This window comes from Schistocerca serialis, chromosome 1 (assembly GCF_023864345.2).
Source record: "Schistocerca serialis cubense isolate TAMUIC-IGC-003099 chromosome 1, iqSchSeri2.2, whole genome shotgun sequence".
NCBI lineage: Eukaryota > Metazoa > Arthropoda > Insecta > Orthoptera > Acrididae > Schistocerca > Schistocerca serialis.
In genome coordinates this window covers 1,108,485,869-1,108,504,629 of record NC_064638.1, presented here as the reverse complement: position 1 = coordinate 1,108,504,629, position 18,761 = coordinate 1,108,485,869, and the positions used below count along the sequence as shown (strand labels likewise).

Genomic DNA, 18,761 nt, shown 5'->3' with positions numbered 1-18,761 from the left:
ATACTTGAATGCCATTCTCCGACCGATAGTGCAACCAAACCGGCAACGTATTAGCGAGGCATTCATCTTCATGGACGACAATTCGCGTCCCCATCGTGCACGTCTTGTGAATGACTTCCTTCAGGATAACGACATGACTCGACTAGTGTGGCTAGCATGTTCTCCAGACATGCCTGGGATGGATTGAAAAGGGCTGTTAATGGATGACGTGACCCACCAACCACTCTGAGGGACCTACACCGAATCGCCTTTGAGGAGTGGGACAATCTGGACCAACAGTGCCTTGATGACCTTGCAGATAGTATGCCACAACAAATACAGGCATGTATCAATGCAAGAGGACGTGCTACTGGGTATTAGAGGTACCGGTGTGTATGTACAGCAGTGTGGACCACCACCTCTGAAGGTCTCGCAGTATGGTGATACAACATGTAATGTGTGATTTTCACGAGCAATAAAAAAGGCGGAAATAATGTTTATGTTGATCTCTATTCCAATTTTCTGTACTGGTTCCGGAACTCTAGGAACCGCGGTGATGCAAAACTCTTTTGATGTGTGTATATGAGTATTTCTCGTACAAATCCGTGATCAATTTTGTGTTCCACTTAAGGAAAATAATCGTAATTTTAAGTTTTCAGGACGACGTTTATCTGTTACACAGTCCCACTCATCAGAATCTTTCCCCATCGTCATTTCTGGAGGGGAACTTTGATTAAATTATTTAATGAATAAATTATACGAGAGGCTAACCACCCCACGTAGGATTTATATCAGGTCCATTATAAGACCGCGTTACGCACCTTGTGCAGATTCAATATGAACCCACTTGGATGTGCTTTGCATAACATCGTAATTCTGCCTCTTAACTTAAAGGTCCCAAGAAAGGAAATATACGGCTAGCTTCCATCTGGTTCTCCTACATTCCATGATTCACTACCATACAATGCTGTGCTCCAAACAACATTCTCAGAAGTTTCTTCCTCCGGTTAATGCCCACATCTGATACTAAGCAGACTTCTCTTGGTGATGCCCTCTTCGCCTGTGCTGATCTGCTTTTTATGTCGTCCTTGCTCTGTACCTTGTGAGTTATTTTGCTGCCTAGGTAGCTGATTTCCTAAACTTCATCTACATCGTGATCACCAATTCTGAAGTTAAGTTTCTCGCTATTCTAAATTCTGCTACTCATTACTTTACTCTTTCTTCGGTATACTCTCACTACATATTCTGTGGTCATCAGACTGCTTATTCCATTCAGTAGGTCTTGTAATTCACTATCACTGCTGACAACAGTGTCAACGAACCTTATCATTCATATATACTGAGGAGTCAAAGAAACTGGTACACCTGCCCGATGTTGTGTTGGACCACCGCAAGCACGCAGAAGTGCCGCAACACGAAGTGGCATGGACTCGACTAATGTCTGAAGTAGAGCTGAAGGCTATGAATCCTGCAGGACAGTTCACGAACCGTGATAGTACGAGGGGTTGGAGGTGGATATCTCTTCAGAACAGCACGTTGCAAGCCATCCCAGATATGCTCAATAATGTTCGTGTCTGAGGAGTTTGGTGGCCAGCGGAAGTGTCTGAAATCAGAAGAGTGTTCCTGGAATCAATCTGTAGCAGTTTTGGACTTGTGGGGTGTCGCATTATCCTGCTGAAACTGCCTGTTGGACAGCGCAATGGACATGAATGGATGCAGGATGTTTACGTACGTATCACCTGTCGGAGTCATATCTACAAGAATGAGGGTGCCTGTATAAGTCCAACAGCACACGCTCCCCACCATTACAGTGCCTCCACCAGCTTGAACAGTCTCCTGCTGACATGCAGGTCCATGGATTCATTGGGTTAGCTCCATACCCATGAACGTCCATCCGCTCGATACAATTTGAAAAGAGACTCGTCGGTCCAGGCAACAGGTTTCCAGTCAACAGTCCAATGTCGGTGTCGACGGGCCCAGGCGAGGCGTAAAGCGTTGTGCCGCGCAGTCATCAAGGGCACATGAGTGGGCCTTCGGCTCCAAAAGCCCATATCGATGATGTTTCGCTGAATGGTTCAACACTGACATTTGTTGATGCCCCGGCATTGAAATCTGCAGCAATTTGCTGAAGGGTTGCACTTCCGTCACGTTGAACGATTCACTTCAGTCGTCGTCGGTCCCGTTCTTGCAGAACCTTTTTCCGGCTACAGCGACGTTTGAGATTTGAAGTTTTATCGGATTCCTGATATTCACGGTACACTCGTGAAATGGTCGCACGCGAAAATCGTCATTTCATCGCTACTTCGGAGATGCTGTGTCCGATCGCTCGTGCCCCGACTGTAACACCACGTTCAAATTCATTAAAATCTAGGAAACCTCCCACGGTAGCAGCGGTAACCGATCTAACAACTGCGCCACACCCTTGTTGTCTTATATAGGCATTGCTGACCGCAGTGCCATATTCTGGCTGTTTACATATCCCTGTATTTGAATACGCATGCCTATACCAGTTTCTTTGGCGCTTCAGTGTATGTTCACCTCGAGTTTTAATCTCACTCTTTTCTGACGTATAGATTGAGTAGTAGGGACAAAGGACTACATCCCTGTAGTAAAGAACACTACATAAAACACAAAATATGACACCAATTACTTCATTTGAAAACTGTTGCATAGGTATTCCTCAAAAAATTGTTTGACTTTGTCGACGCTATAACAAATCATACGTCGTAATCGGATAAGCAATAGAGCAGAATTTTCTTGATATGACAGCAGTTAACCACGTATGTGTTAAATTTTCTGAGAAATCAACCAGTGTTTCATCAGATTCGTACACAATGAAATGTTTACGATTTTGCGCAAACGGGGGACGCTTTCTAGGCAATCCGTGATAGACTGGGTTTTTATCAGAAGACGTATGGGGACCTATGATTTATTATGAGGAAGTACAGTCGGAAGATGTTTATCAGTAACGCTAAGCCGCACTCTTCCAGCACACACCCTCTTCTGCGGAACGGATCTTCCTGATATCGCTACAACGACCTCTTATGAACTCTCAATATGTCACTGTTCCTTGCAAACGTCATATTTTTCGCAGATGTGTCACTACGTAATCTTTGTTGCGGCGTTTCGGGGCAACTTTTTTGACAGTTGCGACAAAGAAATTTACGCAACAGAAAGTAAGACTCAGTTCTTAATAACTGCTACACACACACAAACTAGCGTGCGCGCGCACACACACACACGCACGCCCGTTAAGCACACAGCGAAACGTAATTAGTAAACCCACTACAGTAATATTATTGTCCAGTCAGCAACGGACGCCACGCAACTGTTAGCACTCCTAAGGTTAACTATCTCAAATGGTTCAAATGGCTCTGAGCACTATGGGACTCAACTGCTGAGGTCATTAGTCCCCTAGAACTTAGAACTAGTTAAACCTAACTAACCTAAGGACATCACACACATCCATGCCCGAGGCAGGATTCGAACCTGCGACCGCAGCAGCCGCGTGGTTCCGGACTGAAGCGCCTAGAGCCGTTCGGCCACCGCAGCCGGCTACAGGGAGCCACAAATCCGCTCTCCAGTTAAACGTAGTAAATAACAATCGCAGTCCAAGGAGCGGGTACTAAACATAATTACGTAGATGGAAGATCATTCGCAGAATAGTAAAAAAACAATTATGAACAGATTTCGAATCAGTCCCTACCAGTATGAGCGTGTTGCTACGGATATTCAACGGAGAACAAAGTACACTTGTTACAAAAACTGGTGTTAGCTCGTTTCGGGGATGCTCGATACAATTTACAGGCTGTGCCTGATAGTGACCTAGGTTGTGCACTTCAAATTTCACGCTATATAGATTACTGTCGGGCACTTTTACTTCGTATTTCATCATGCATGACAGCCGCATCGAAAGCAACACGTGAAGAACGATGCTAATCAAATACTCACGTCTCACACAAAGAGTTAACAAAACCTTACTGCACACTTCCAAAGAACACGCGTTTGAGCGTCACATACACAGTTACATAATCACAGAAAATGGCTTACATTAGTTAAGCTTCGTACGGCATTGCATTAAGCCAAATTTTTAAAGGCTGCAGTTTACCATTGCGACTGGGTTACCACCGTCCGGCCTCGGCAGCTGGAGACTTAATGGGGCGCGCGCGCGAGTGTGTGTGTGTGTGTGGGGGGGGGGGGGTGAGGGGAGGGGGGTGAGAGAGACAGGTTCTAATGAAGGCTTCTTTGGCGGAAAGCTTACTTGTTTGATAGTCTCCCTGTTGTGCCTATTTGCCACTCAGCATCTCTGCTATATGGTGCGTAGCAACTATTATTTTCATGATGTTTGTCATTATCAGCCATAAATGTAATCGCTTCTCGCAGTGTTGTGCCGCTGCACAATGGCTAGTGTATTAACGTTGTTTGCTACATGTCTTAGCTTCGAATCTCGTTAAACAAACCAATTTTTTGAAGTTCTGAATCTATTCAAAATATTTGGATTATTATTTTTATTCACTTAACTAGTTTAAATGTAATTTTTTATTTTTAATTCTATCATCATACTGTTCTTATTTTTTACACAACATTCTTTTTTCGTCTGGAATCTGCTTATGTCGTCCATAATCTGCAGCCACAGTACTGTTCGGCCTTCAAGGCCTGTTCAGAAGTTGTGTTTCAATTGCCAGCGAGGACTTCTCATCGGTTGGTACCCCAGCAGCTCGTGTAGCTCAGTGTGAGGAAAGTTTCAGGTAACCGATGATAGCGAGAAATTACTTTTAGCGCTGAAATTGAGTTTTTTCTGCCTTGACTTTGCTCGTAACGGTTAACTTTGATCGTCATTTTAGTCCAGATTGTTGACCGCCGTCTTCTCGACATATTGCACATCATGAGGTTGTGTTGGCTTAGGTCATGAGTTTAATTAAATTCAGGGCTACAAAACGCGTCGTCTGCCGCAGTTCAGTCATTGGTCACTTGAAATCAGCTGTCGACAGAGCTTATCGCATTTTCGACACACATCGCAGCGGCTACTTCCAACATTGCACCACATTAGACATAAAAAGCCTTTATGAAGTGACCCTCCCCCTCCCCCATGAACCATGGACCTTGGCGTTGGTGGGGAGGCTTGCGTGCCTCAGCAATACAGATAGCCTTATCGTAGGTGTAACCACAACGGAGGGGTATCTGTTGGGAGGCCAGACAAACAAGTGGTTCCTGAAAAGGGGCAGCAGTCTTTTCAGTAATTGCAGCGGCAAGTCTGGGTGATTGACTGATCTGGCCTTGTAACACTAACCAAAACGGCCTTTCCGTGCTAGTACTGCGAACGGCTGAAAGCAAGGGGAAGCTACAGCCGTAATCTTTCCCGAGGGCATGCAGCTTCACTGCACGGTTAAATGATGATGGCGTCCTCTTGGGTAAAATATTCTGGAGGTAAAATAATGCCCCATTCGGATTTCTGACCGGGGACTACTCAGGAGGACGTCGTTATCAGGAGAAAGAAAACTGACGTCCTACGGATCGGAGCGTGGAATGTCAGATCTCTTAATCGGGCAGGTAGGTTAAAAAATTTGAAAAGGGAAATGGATATGTTAAAGTTAGATACAGTGGGAATTAGTGAAGTTCGGTGGCAGGAGGAAAGAGACTTATGGTCAGGTGAATAGAGGGTTATAAATACAAAATCAAATAGGGGTAATGCAGGAGTAGGTTTAATAATGAATAAAAAATAGGAGTGCGGGTAAGCTACTACAAACAGCATAGTGAACGCATTATTGTGGCCAAGATAGACACGAAGCCCACGCCTAACACAGTAGTACACGTTTATATGCCAACTAGCTCCGCAGATGACGAAGAGAGTGATGAAATGTATGATGAGATAAATGAAATTATTCAGATAGTGAAGGGAGACGAAAATTTAATAGTCATGGGTGACTGGAATTCCATAGTAGGAAAAGGACGAGAACGAAATGTAGTAGGTGAATATGAAATTGGTGTAAGAAATGAAAGAGGAAGGCGCCTGATAGAATTTTGCACAGAGCACAACTTAATCATAGCTAACACTAGGTTTTGAGAATAATAGAAGAAGGTTATATACATGGAAGAGGCCTGGAGATACTGGAAGGTTTCAGATATATTATATCATGGTAAGACAGAGATTTAGGAACCAAGTTTTAAATTGTAAGACATTTCCAGGGACAGATGTGGACTCTGACCACAATCTATTTGTTATGAACTGTAGATTAAAACTGAAGAAACTGCAAAAAAGTGGGAATTTAAGGAGGTGGGACCTGGATAAACTGACAGAACCAGAGGTTGTAGGGAGTTTCAGGGAGAGCAGTAGGGAACTATTAACAGGAATGGGGGAAGAATCCTTGGCTAACAGAAGATATATTGAATTTAATTGCTGAAAGGTGAAAATATAAAAATGCAGGTAAAAAGGAATACAAACGTCTCAAAACAGAGATCATCAGGAAGTGCTAAGCAGGGATGGCTAGAGAACAAATGTAAGAATGTAGAGGCATATCTCACTAGGGGTAAGATAGATACTACCTACAGGAAAACTAAGGAGACCTTTGGAGGAGAGAGAACCACTTGTATGAATATCAAGAGCTCAGATGGAAACCCAGTTCTAAGCAAAGAAGAGAAAGCAGAAAGGTGGAAGGAGTATGTAGAGGGTCTGTACAAGGGCGATGTACTTCAGGACAATATTATGGGAATGGAAGAGGATGTAGATGAAATGGGAGATATGATGCTGCGTGAAGAGTTTGACAGAGCACTGAAAGACCTAAGCCGAAAGAAGGCCCCGGGAGCAGACAGCTTTGGGAGAGCCAGCCCTGACAAGACTATACCATCTGGTGAGCAAGATGTATGAGACAGGCGAAATACCCTCAGACTTGAAGAAGAATATAGTAATTCCAATCTCAAAGAATCCAGGTGTTGACAGATGTGAAAATTACCGAACCATCAGTCTAATAAGCCACGGCTGCAAATTTCTAACACGAATTCTTTACAGGCGAATGGAAAAACTGGTAGAAGCCGACCTCGGGGAAGATCAGTTTGGATTCCGTAGAAATGTTGGAATACTGACCCTACGACTTATCTTGGGAACAAAATAACTGATGATGATCGAAGTAGAGGGGATGTAAAATGTAGACTGGCAATGGCAAGGAAAGAGTTTCTGAAGAAGAGAAATTTGTTAACATCGATTATAGATTTGAGTGTCAGGAAGCTGTTTCTGAAAGTATTTGGATGCAGTGTGGCCATGTATGGAAGTGAAACGTGGACGATAAATAGTTTGGACAAGAAGAGAATAGAAACTTTCGAAATGTGATGCTACAGAAGAATGCTGAAGATTATATGGATAGATCATATAACTAATGACGAGGTGTTTAACAGAATTAGGTACAAGGGAAATTTGTGGCACAACTTGACTAGAAGAAGGGATCGATTGGTAGGACATGCTCTGAGGCATCAAGGGATCACAAATTTAGTATTGGAGGGCAGTGTGGATGGTAAAAATCGTAGAGGGAGACCAAGAGATGAATACACTAAGCAGATTCAGAAGGATGTAGGTTGCAGTAGGTACTGGGAGGAGTTGAAGCTTGCACAGGATAGAGGAGCATGGAGAGCTGCATCAAACCAGTCTCTGGACTGAAGACCACAACAACAACATGAAGTGACTCGCTGTGATTGTGTGTCGCCTATAACTGAGCGGTGACAGCCGATGTAGCAACGCTGTAGCGTAAAGTGACAGACACAACTATCAAGTAATTCTGAACGGACTATAGTGAAAACTGAGTCTAAAATGCATACCTGAAGATCTATGAGCACTAATGCATCTTCGATACTACGAAACATTAAAGAAGAGGCGCTCTTAGCACTTTAATTGTGCATTTTAAACCGCATGTGTACCAGACTGTTTTGCTTCGAATGATCGTGCCTGTCTTATTACTATTGATCGTTCCGCCCTGCGTAGGTTTGACTGCGGAGTGGCCTGGAGAAGAATATATGCGTTGTTTGTATAACATCGACAGGGCTGAAGACACCGACATTTTATTCTCCCTGGTTTTCCACACTTTTAAACGTGCTTTCTACGTATTTCCATCCTGTAAGCACCTACCTTACCCTTCGTCTTAAAAGTAGTTACCGTTTCGCAGTGTAGAGCTCAATTACGCAATTCCGGAAAGCAACCACATTATAAGTAGCCTTTCTTAGGGCAAGTCGTTCTTTTAAATTTTCGCTTCATTATCTTTACAGAATCTCATTCCCGTTTCTTAGTCACATGCGTCATAAATAATGTTCTGTATAAAATCTGTGAAGCTGTCAACGTTTTTGTCAAGTGTATTTAAAAGTACTCCAGGCACAGCTTATGGCCGTGATAAGAGCAAGACGATGACAGTGTAGTAGCCACTGATGTACGTCTGATAAATCTTCTGTGGACTATCAGTTAACAATGTACAGTATGCGACAACTTGTCTCGCGACTTCATTTGACGTCTCATTGCAGTGGTAACGATCCACAAAGAAAATTCACAAAATATTCTCTAGTAATTATGACAGCAACTTATTTACCGATGGCATAGGCAATACGACATTCCACGTTGTATTACAATATGGTTATCTAAACTACGAGGACTGTGAGTAAAGTCGGGCACGAAATTTTCTCTCATCAAATAGCATTCTACGTAAATAAGAAACACACACTTGTGTATTAGTTACATGAAAGAGTTTGATATGATTGTCACTGAAGTAAGTCCAACCTTAAATCATATCAAAATCGAATGTGCACTCAGCAGACGACAAAAATTCAGGGTACGCACAAGGCTTTTGTCAGCGCTGTGGTGGATTAAACTGCTTTACAAGACGTTAATATCAGCGGATACGGATAAGGAACTTGCGGATGCGGTGCTGACATCACTATTTCTGGAGTACGCTGTCCTGTAGCCACAGACTAGACCTGTGCTTATAATGGCGCATCTTCAGTAGTGTTCGATTTCCGACCCCCCCCCCCGCCCTCAAATCTTGGTTGTAGTGACAGATTGCTTTGTACCGTAGCCAAATTCTATGGTAATCTGAGTAGTAACAATTTGGTTTCAGAATGAAATTTTCTCTGCAGCGGAGAGTGCGCTGATACGAAACTATCTCGCAGATTAAAACTGTGCGACGGACCTAGACCCGAACTCGCGACCTTTCGCCTTTCGGGCACAAGTGCTGTATTGACTGGCCCACGCAAGCACGATTCCTACCTTCGCAGGAGAGCTTCTGTGATGTCTTTTCTGAAGGCAGGAGACGAGGTACTGACGAAGTAGAACTGTGAGGGCGGGTAGTGAGTCGTGCTTGGGTAGATCAGTCGATAGAGCACGCCCGCGAGTGGCAAAAGGGTCCCGAGTTCAAGTCTCGGTCCGGCAGACAGTTTTAATCTGGCGGGACGTGTCAATAATTTGGCTGGGAGTTGGCAAAGGCAACGAATATGGAAGCCATAAAAGGTTTCTGGTAACAGACAAGCTATGCTACAGCTCAGTGATTACTTCTGTGCCACATTTAAACGAACTTTGCCATAGAAAACGTGTGTGTGTGTGTGTGTGTGTGTGTGTGTGTGTGTGTGTGTGAGAGAGAGAGAGAGAGAGAGAGAGAGAGATGGCCGGCCGAAATTTGTTGGTGGTAAGTAATTTTTTTTTTAGGGTCTATTTTTCTCGAGTTGTAATGTTTTGTGCATTTATTGTGTACTGAATGGTTTTAATTTACGTAGGGGTGTTTGAGTTTTTAATTTTTGAGGTGTTGTGGTTTTAGTTTTCTTTTTCGTAGTTGTAGGTGTTGGTTTTTTCGTATCATTAATTATAGTTGACCTATATAGGTGAACTGAAATGACCGATTCCAATTTTCGTATTTTTACATGTAGGTATAGGTGTTTTGGTACCGTCAGTTGTGGTCAAGGAAAATGTCTGATTCCAATTTCCTTAGTTTCTGCTTTAGGCGTTGGTGTTTTGGTATCGTCAGCTGCCGTTGTCCTATATAGGTCAAGGGAAGTGTCCGATTCGCGTAGATTTTGTGATTTTTTTGTTCGTCATCTTGTGTATTTTGGGATCGTGGTGTGTTTTTTACTGTTATATTTAGCTTTTCCCCTCCCTAAAACCCCCAATTTCCCGCGGTTGTTCCGTTAGTTTGATTGTATATTTGGAGGGAGATGTTATTGTCTTATTTATCAGTATTTTCATGTTTATTGCCATGTGTACATAGTGATATCATAGGCGCCATTTGGAGACGCTTAGAATAGTCATTTCCACCATATTGATGACGTCATGGGCCAAAGCAGACGGGTGGAATCGGAAACTTCCGTATTCCCGTTCTTGCGAAACAGCTATTGAAAGATTAGAATAAAAGTTTGTAAATAAATAAACTCTAGGATAGCATGAAAGTTTTTAAAATTCATTAAACAGGTGGTCGGTTTCGATCATGGTACGGTCACCATCAGTCCATTAAAACTCCATGATGATGGCTGGAGAGAATGGTGAATAGTAGCTCGCAATGTAGCATCGATAAACACTGCTCAATGTTTTTATTTAGAAACTTTTATTATTAGATTATTATTGTTGTATACACCTCTAGTACGTTAAAAGTGGGGATACTGTCAAGTTATTACATTTAAATGTCCCCTGCCTCACCCCCCCTTCCCATCAAATCCCAGAGCCGAACCCAGCATTCACGTTTCATTTAGTATACAACAAACAATAGTACCAACAAATAACATTTTAGCTCTTTCAGTTGTAGCAAATGAAAAACTCTGTGCACAATGAACTATCTAGCAGGACTGCTAGTTCCTCAAGCCGAAGCACAGTTCAAGCTCCAAGTGTCGCGATGCGGGTGAAGTTTCGGCAGCCGCAGATGGTTGCTATGGCCAGAGGACTCTTGGCATTGGCTGACTGCGCTCTATCCCACTACTTTGGTCGAATCTGTTGAACCCCAAAACAAATTTTCAGGCATTTCTGTTCAAGGAAATTAAGAGTTGACACAGTCAGGGAGGAACATCTCTAGTAAATAAATATCTACGAACGGCCGAAGGGCAATGACAGGCCCAGCAATTTGTCTGTAGCAGTAGTAATGACTGCTTTTTTGAGCCCTCAGCCATCTGACTTATTTTCGTAGGCTGCTGCGACCAGAGCCAGTTGACAAGAGATTTCTGGGTATGGTACCGCGCAACATTGTAAAAACTATTACTGGTGAAACCGTTTCACCCAGGTGACAGTGGCCTTCTTTGTGGTCTCCCTAGCATGATTGCCCGCCCCCCCCCCCCCTCTCGTAGTTCATTAGTTCATGTATGTTCAAAATATGCATCACAACAGTTAAGGGGCCTTTTCATTACGTTATACGTATTTTTTGGGCTAGTTATAATAATTGTGGCCCATTCTGAAATCTTGCCTGTGGTAAAATATTAATCTATAACGTCGCCCGAGGTCTAGGTTAGGTCGCGATAATTTAGTTGTGAGTTGACCAGGATAACGAATGTGAGTGTAAAATAAAGATTGTGATATCAGACTGATCTGTAGCTAAGCATATTTAACTCGCGTTGTCATACTTGACGCACATTCTAGTTGTAAAATTTATGTAGTGGAGTCCCCTGACAAGACAGCCGAACGACTTCTGCTAAATCCTTCAGTTGATTTATCGCGAAATGCTAATCTGCTTATCGCTGTATTAAAATACACTTTTATTCAATCTGGATTTGCTGCTATTGCGTCCGTAATGGGATGCAGTTCAATCTACGTGTGTATTTCACTCATCTTGTTGGAATTAAAGATATTTGTCCGCCGACACTCGATCACAGCAAACAATGCGAAAAATCATGCGTTTTAGAGATTATTGAAACGATAAACTGGACAAGGACTCGAGCGCGGAACCTTGCAAGGGAAAGATTCAAATTCCGATCAGGTACACATCTTCAATCTGTCGAAGTATCAAAACGCGCACACATTGCAGAATAATATTCAATCACGTAAGCAACTATTTGAAAAACGGAAATATTAACAAGAAGGGAAAGACTATGTTCTGCAGAATTTTAAAGAAGTGTTTCCTCTTTTGCTCAGCCAGGCATAAGAGCAGTTTTGTGACGCGACTTTGGTAAGAGTTTTCAGGGTAATTTTTCTCGAGGAAAAGGCAATAAATGTAAATGTTATGGTGAAGGCTGTCAACACTTCATGATTTCTGGTCTGTCATGTGATGTTTACGTGAGAACGGTGGTGAAAGCGTTGGTGGTATTCTTGGCGTTTAGCACATTTCTCACACTTTCATGCAAATTTGTATTGCAAGCGTCATTTCCTATATGCTTTCTAACGGCATTCATGTCTCAATAGGAACAGATTTATTTAGAAATGCTATATTTGCTTCATGATCCCATGGATAAAAACTATGTAGAACATTTGCAGTTTAATAGCTCTTTGTAACTTTCATTTACTTTCGGCAGGAAATCTTGACATGCAAATCTTTCGTACTTGTCCTGTAATCATGATTAAACACTATATACGACAAAGTTTTCATTTCCAAAACTTTCTCGCTTAGATTTCTTAGTACAGTGGGTATATAACGCTAGCTACAATTAAAACACAACCTTTCCGTTTTCTTCACAGAATTTTCAATTTTCGTTTCAAAACTTTTACCATAAATCTTCATCTGTCAATCTTGAAAACAAATAAATGGGAGACTAATTATTACTGGTGGTTATCAGAGTGGCGCCGACAGAATGTACGTTGTGTTAGAAATGCCCATAAAAAATGCACATTACCAATGGTAAACAGCTTTGCCGGGTAGTTAAAGATACAAAGGCAACTTATCCTTACGAGCATACACCACTTGAGATGTAATTCTAAACTTAGCAATTTTTCGTTCTACTGACTTCTTCCTTCAAGTGGGACTGCGTTTCACCACTGTACACACTAATGTATTTACGATATTGATATCTTAAGTCGCTTTTTTCACGGTCTTCAGTTTTCGTAAAGCTTCTTAAAATATAAAATAAACCTATTAAAACAAATCGTTATGAAGTACGCCCGTACATTTTAATGTAGAAATTGACGAACGGTGCAACTGAAGTTTCTTTGTGAAGTAATCGATTTCCACTTTTTACTGCTGAAGTCCCATTTGTGAGATATGTATCATCGAAGCACTGGCGGAATATTAGAGTCATTATTGCTCAAACGATAGAGCTCGACTTACCTTGAGCTGGCCATTGCGTAACTCGGCGATCGCTAGTGCGGCTCTTGTATACAACACCGATGAATTTTAGTTCTCTTCTCTGCACTAAACTACGGACGTTTCACGACCGCGGTGGAATGTGTGTCACTCGTGAAAAGTCGATCAGAAAGCTTAGACGACAGAAGCAGCGCGCACGAGTCTAAGCACCATTACCGAACTTGACCGCAGCCGTCCGCACAGAGCTGCAGGCGCACTTTGCGGGTACTTGGCGCGCGTGTTTCCTTGAGGCGCCGAGTCACGCGAGGGGGAGATCGCTAGCCGCAAAGCAAGTGGCTAACGCGCACGTGACGTCACAAGGGCTTTTTCCCCGCTTCGCGACCTGCAGGTAGGGATGGCCACAACAAATACTGCCAAGGCCGTATGCTATTTGTGCTATGCTCTGCGAACAACAATGGACTGACTGCAACACTCAAGTACACCAACAACTATAAATGAAGCTTTTCTATAAACAGTTTACAGTTTATTATCTCTTGATGATGATGATGATGAAGTCCCATACTTCTTTACAGAGCGTAGAGGAACGACGCGGGAGACCCGCGCCGCCTTACTAGGCAAGGTCCTAGTGGAGGTGGTTTACCATTGCCTTCCTCCGACCGTAATGGGGATGAATGATGGTGATTAAGACGACACAACAACACCCAGTCATGTCGAGGCAGGAAAAATCCCTGACCCCGCCGGGAATCGAACACGGCCGTGCTCGGGAAGCGAGAACGCTACCCCGAGACGACGAACGGCGGACTTATTATCCCTTACAAAATGAGAATGCGGCTGAGTCTGAGTGAAAAAATTTCTGGCAAAAATGTAACCTAACGAGAAAAACATAACTCTCGCACACTAGGCAGGGGGTAAGAGAGATATTTTGTGTCCACCTTTTGCAAATGTTGTAATCTACTCATGTATTTTATATTTTAAAATTTTGAAAAAAAAATTCTTCTTAGTGATATCTTATTCTAGATTCCGTAATTGTTGTAAGTTTTTCAGTAAATGTAATTCAAAAATTTAAGTCGTAGTAGTGAATGTGACTTTTTGCAACAAATGTCATATCCGTATTTTCAGGCTTAGGACTCTTCTTACGCTTAAAGTTTTGAATTTGGCTGCGTTGTCAGCGACCGCTTACAAAGTAAAATTAAAGCAATAACTGCCCTCGGCCGCAAAAATGAAGTCTTTTGACCTAGGTGTCGGCAACTACTAAGAGTGCCTTCATCAGAAGTAAAGCATTCAAACTGGCATGTCACGTATAAAATAAATATCAAGCGATAAAGCTTTAGTCACAAAATTTTAAAATATAAAACATAGAAGGCATGGTTCATGGTGTGGGTTCCTGATGTCATGTCCTACTTCATGAACCACGGGCAACGTAGGAGTGGCCAAGTAAGTGGTCCTGACAGTCGGGATACCAGTTGCTTTGGAATAAGGCTGGGCATCTCGGATAGAACTGAGTTGTGGTCACCTTTGTGCTCAGACAGCAAAGACTACCAAATCCTCCGGTTAGTCCCTCAACCGTTAGGGGTAAAACTCAATGGGACAAGTAAGGCTAGCAACCTGCTTCCCTGGTACTGTAAATATGATGCTGGCAACAATCGGAGGAAAAACATAGAAGGCAAGCCACTATGGGCTGCTCACACATGTTGAGCTTCGGTAGCATCAGATGCGGATCCCACAGCGCAAATTCTTCATAAGAAGGCGGGCAAGCATTGTGTAAGCAGACTCTTTAGTGGACCTGTTACATTTTTTAGTTATCTGCCAATAAATCGCGGCGTTTTGTTTGATTTCTCCATAACATAATCTGCGTGATCGTTCCAACTTAAGTTGTTCGTAATTGTAATGCCTAAATATTTAGATGAGCCTTTAAATTTGTGTGATTTATCGTGTAAGGCCGGTATTACACTATCATGTTTCTTTGTCAAAGCTGTTATGTCAAAGAAATTTGATAGTGTAATGGGGGAACTTTATTGAATCTCGCCTTTCGTCAAAGAAATATGATCAAATCTAGAACCTCGCCGTAGATCTGATCATAAAAGTCGTTCGTCTTCTGTTCGCTGCACTGTGAAATGTAATCGTTTAGAGCGCTGGCATAGCTACAGCTATTTTACGTCTGTAATGTGTTTGCAAACATGGCTGCAAAGTTTGGGTGGTGTGCTCCTTCGACTCTTTGTATAACACCCTTGCTTCGACAGGGGTGGGGGAGTGAGCAAGGGGTACAATGCATTCTATTATTTGTGTGCTGATGGGCCGGTAGGATATGTTGCGGGCGACTTCAAATCCACAATTACAGCTACAGCCCTCCACCTTTACATCTGGAAACGTCTAGGCAGCTTTTCAGCAAGCCGGAATAGAGGAAGCTTCTTAGTTCTTCGTCCTAGTTTGTCTATTTTTGAACTCTGGATGTCACACGTTAAAAAGTACTGCATCTGTTGCATTCTCCCGGCCGGAGTGGCCGAGCGGTTCTAGACGCTACAGTCTGGAACCGCGCGACCGCTGCGGTCGCAGGTTCGAATCCTGCCTCGGGCATGGATGGGTGTGATGTCCTTAGGTTAGTTAGTTTTAAGTAGTTCTAAGTTCTAGGGGACTGATGACCTCGGAAGTTAAGTCCCATAGTGTTCAGAGCCATTTGAACCATTTTGTTGCATGCTTTTGATTAATTTTGTAGTTGTTGGAACACTAATTCAATTAATTAAATTATTCAAAAATAAAAATAGTCCTTAATTCCCGTATAGTGCACTAAGCATTTATTTTTCTTCGAATATTCCTCCTTCAGTGTTTTATAAATCACTTCACATGTTTCTGGAATTATTTTGGTTAATGTGCTCTGTGATATTCGAGTGCTATATAGTTAGCGACACTAGCTCTCACCAGTAGCAAGAAATTGCAGTGTTATGGTGAGCCTGTCTTCTGCACATATAGCATACTCAAGTGAGCGTTCTGCTTTTTAATACGAGGAGCCACTTTACTGAGCAAATACTGAAAAGCATTTTCTTCCATTTTTAAGTCATTTATATAAGATTTGACGTCCTCTATTTGCAGCTCTCATAACAAATTTTGCTGAGTGACTTTAATGTTTCGATGTAAAGCCAACGGTTTATCCAAGTATATTTCCTTTCTTTTTACCGCCGGTTCTCTTCCAAATGCACACACAATGCAATAGTGGTACAATCGACTGGAGCGTATATGTACTGTGTTGTTGTCCGCCATCTTGAACTTTGACGAAAAATATGACGCCACGCCAAAATCTTTGTCAAATAAATTTGACGACTATTTGATCATATTTCTTTGTCAAAGAAATATAATAGTATAATACCGCACTAACCGAAATTCAGCGGGTTCCTTTCATTTTTGATGCGGATAACTTCACACTTTTCATTGTTTGGAGTAGAGTCAATTGCTGCTTTTTGCGCAATACAGATACCTTGTAAAATTATTTAGCAGCTCAGTTTGATTATACTTACATCAGGACAAGGAAATTAAACTTCTGTGGTTGCCTGTAGCGCGGCGAATTGTATGCCATTGAGGTTATTTGGGAATTTTTCAAGACCAAGGGAGCAAAAGAGAACAGGAATTTTAAAATAAATAATAATCTAGAGTTGTGTCACTCCGCTCTGGAAAGTGTTCCACAAAGCGTCTTAAAAATTCAGTGAGTCATGTATACAAACTTGAAAATAGTTATGCACACCCGCTGTCTTGACATAGCAGTAGAAACGTTGCTGAATCGAAGTTGACGACTGCAGTAATAGCAGCGAGACCTCAGCCAGCGGCGGAAGCGATTAAGGTAGGTTTTATTTCAGTCGTCATTCGTTACTGCAAAATTTATTCGAGCTAATCGTCTGTTGAAATGAACTATACAAATGTTCATTCATTGTGAGTTGCTTGCATATGGAGCATTTATTTGAAATTTCCCGTATTATTACCGACTACTCGCAACAAAACCTGGATAAGGCGATGCTGTACCGGAATGCAACCAGGAAGTTGCTGGTCTTCGATGATAAACACGTGTTTATGGCGCGTTACGACAGTGGCGGCGCGCTGGTGTGACAACTAAGCTCCACCACAGCCTCACATGTATTGCAGCCACTAACACAATTGCTTTACAAACGTTTAACTAATGAACACGAGGAGTATTCATAAGCAAAGACATATGATGTAACCAACAAAAGTTCAAGCTTGACACCACTGCCTTCTGCGTCGCAATAGCTACAACGATACGCTCGATCGCAGCGCCTTGCGTTTGACGTTGTAGCGATGAAACGAGTAATCAGAAAATAACGAAAATCGGTCTGCAAATAGAACAAGGTTGTATCTTTAAACTTTGCGAAGAAATTTTTTCTCGTAATTATGGTCTGATTTTTATGCGTTCTTATAGTTGACACTCGCCGAAAAAGCTAGAAAAAGGAAGGTTTCTCTTAAATTTCAACTATATTTTCATACACTAAATAAAAGCAGACATTTCCACGATTCCGGAAAGGTATAACATAGAGATGTTCGTAATGCAGTGTGACGAGACTATGAGCTCAAAGTCAAGGCTCAATAATTATGAAATGAATGTATGTGGTTCTTGGCTCTGAGCACTACGGGACTTAACTTCTGAGGTCATCAGTCCCCTAGAACTTAGAATTACTTAAACCTAACTAACCTAAGGACATCACATACATCCATGCCCGAAGCAGGATTCGAACCTGCGACCGTAGCGGTCGTGCGGTTCCGGACTGAAGCGCCTAGAACCGCTCGGCCACTTCGGCCGGCGGATGTATGTGAATCAGGTTTTCCATGTCTTGTCTATCAGTTGGAACAATCAAGGGATTCGATTTGAATGATCCGAAAAAAATTATGGAAACCATTCAAGACGAACTGATTATGTAAACAAGTCTGACGTCTCATGAAATATAGAAAATTGTAAGTTAAAGCGTATCAGTAGGAAAAACAAACCCATAAATGTTCGAGTCAGTATTAGTAGTGTGCTGCTCGATACAGTCACATCTAGGCGTAACGTTGCACAGCAATATGAAATGGAACGAACATGTAAGGACTGCAGTAGGGTAGGCGAATGGTTGTTTTCGGTTTAGTGGGAGAATTTTAGGAAAGTGTGATCCATCTGTAAAGGAGACCGTATGTAGAACACTAGTGTGACTCATTGTTGAGTACTGTTAGTATGCTTGGATCAGCACCAGGTCGGATTGAAGGAAGAGATCGAGACAATTCAGAGGCGGGCTGCGAGATTTGTTATTGTTTACTTGGAATAACACGCAGCTATTAAGGAGTTGCTTCGGGAATCCAAATGGGAATCCCTGGAGAGAAGGCGACGTTCTTTTCGAGGAGCACTACTGAGATAATTTAGAGAGCCGGCATTTGAGGCCGACTGCAGAAATTCTACTGCCGCCAGCGTACATTTCACGCAAGGACAGACAAACAAATATTACACGGAGCGAAATGTAGTGTGAGGAGGGCTATGCGAGAGGCGTTCAACGAATTCGAAAGTAAACTTCTATGTACTGACTTGGCAGAAAATCCTAAGAAATTTTGGTCTTATGTCAAAGCGGTAGGTGGATCAAA

General features: G+C 42.4%; 1 protein-coding gene across 1 annotated transcript in view; it reads right to left on the bottom strand.

Moving 5' to 3' along the window:
• The window catches only part of LOC126416635 (uncharacterized), a 350,735-nt gene extending 337,336 nt beyond the window's left edge, over positions 1 to 13,399 (bottom strand). Inside the window, exon 1 of the mRNA XM_050084404.1 lies at positions 13,179 to 13,399. Coding sequence (XP_049940361.1) covers positions 13,179 to 13,192 — 14 coding nt within the window. The 5' untranslated portion in view covers positions 13,193 to 13,399. The remainder of the gene's footprint in view (positions 1 to 13,178) is intronic.
• Between the last annotated feature and the right edge of the window lie 5,362 nt (positions 13,400 to 18,761).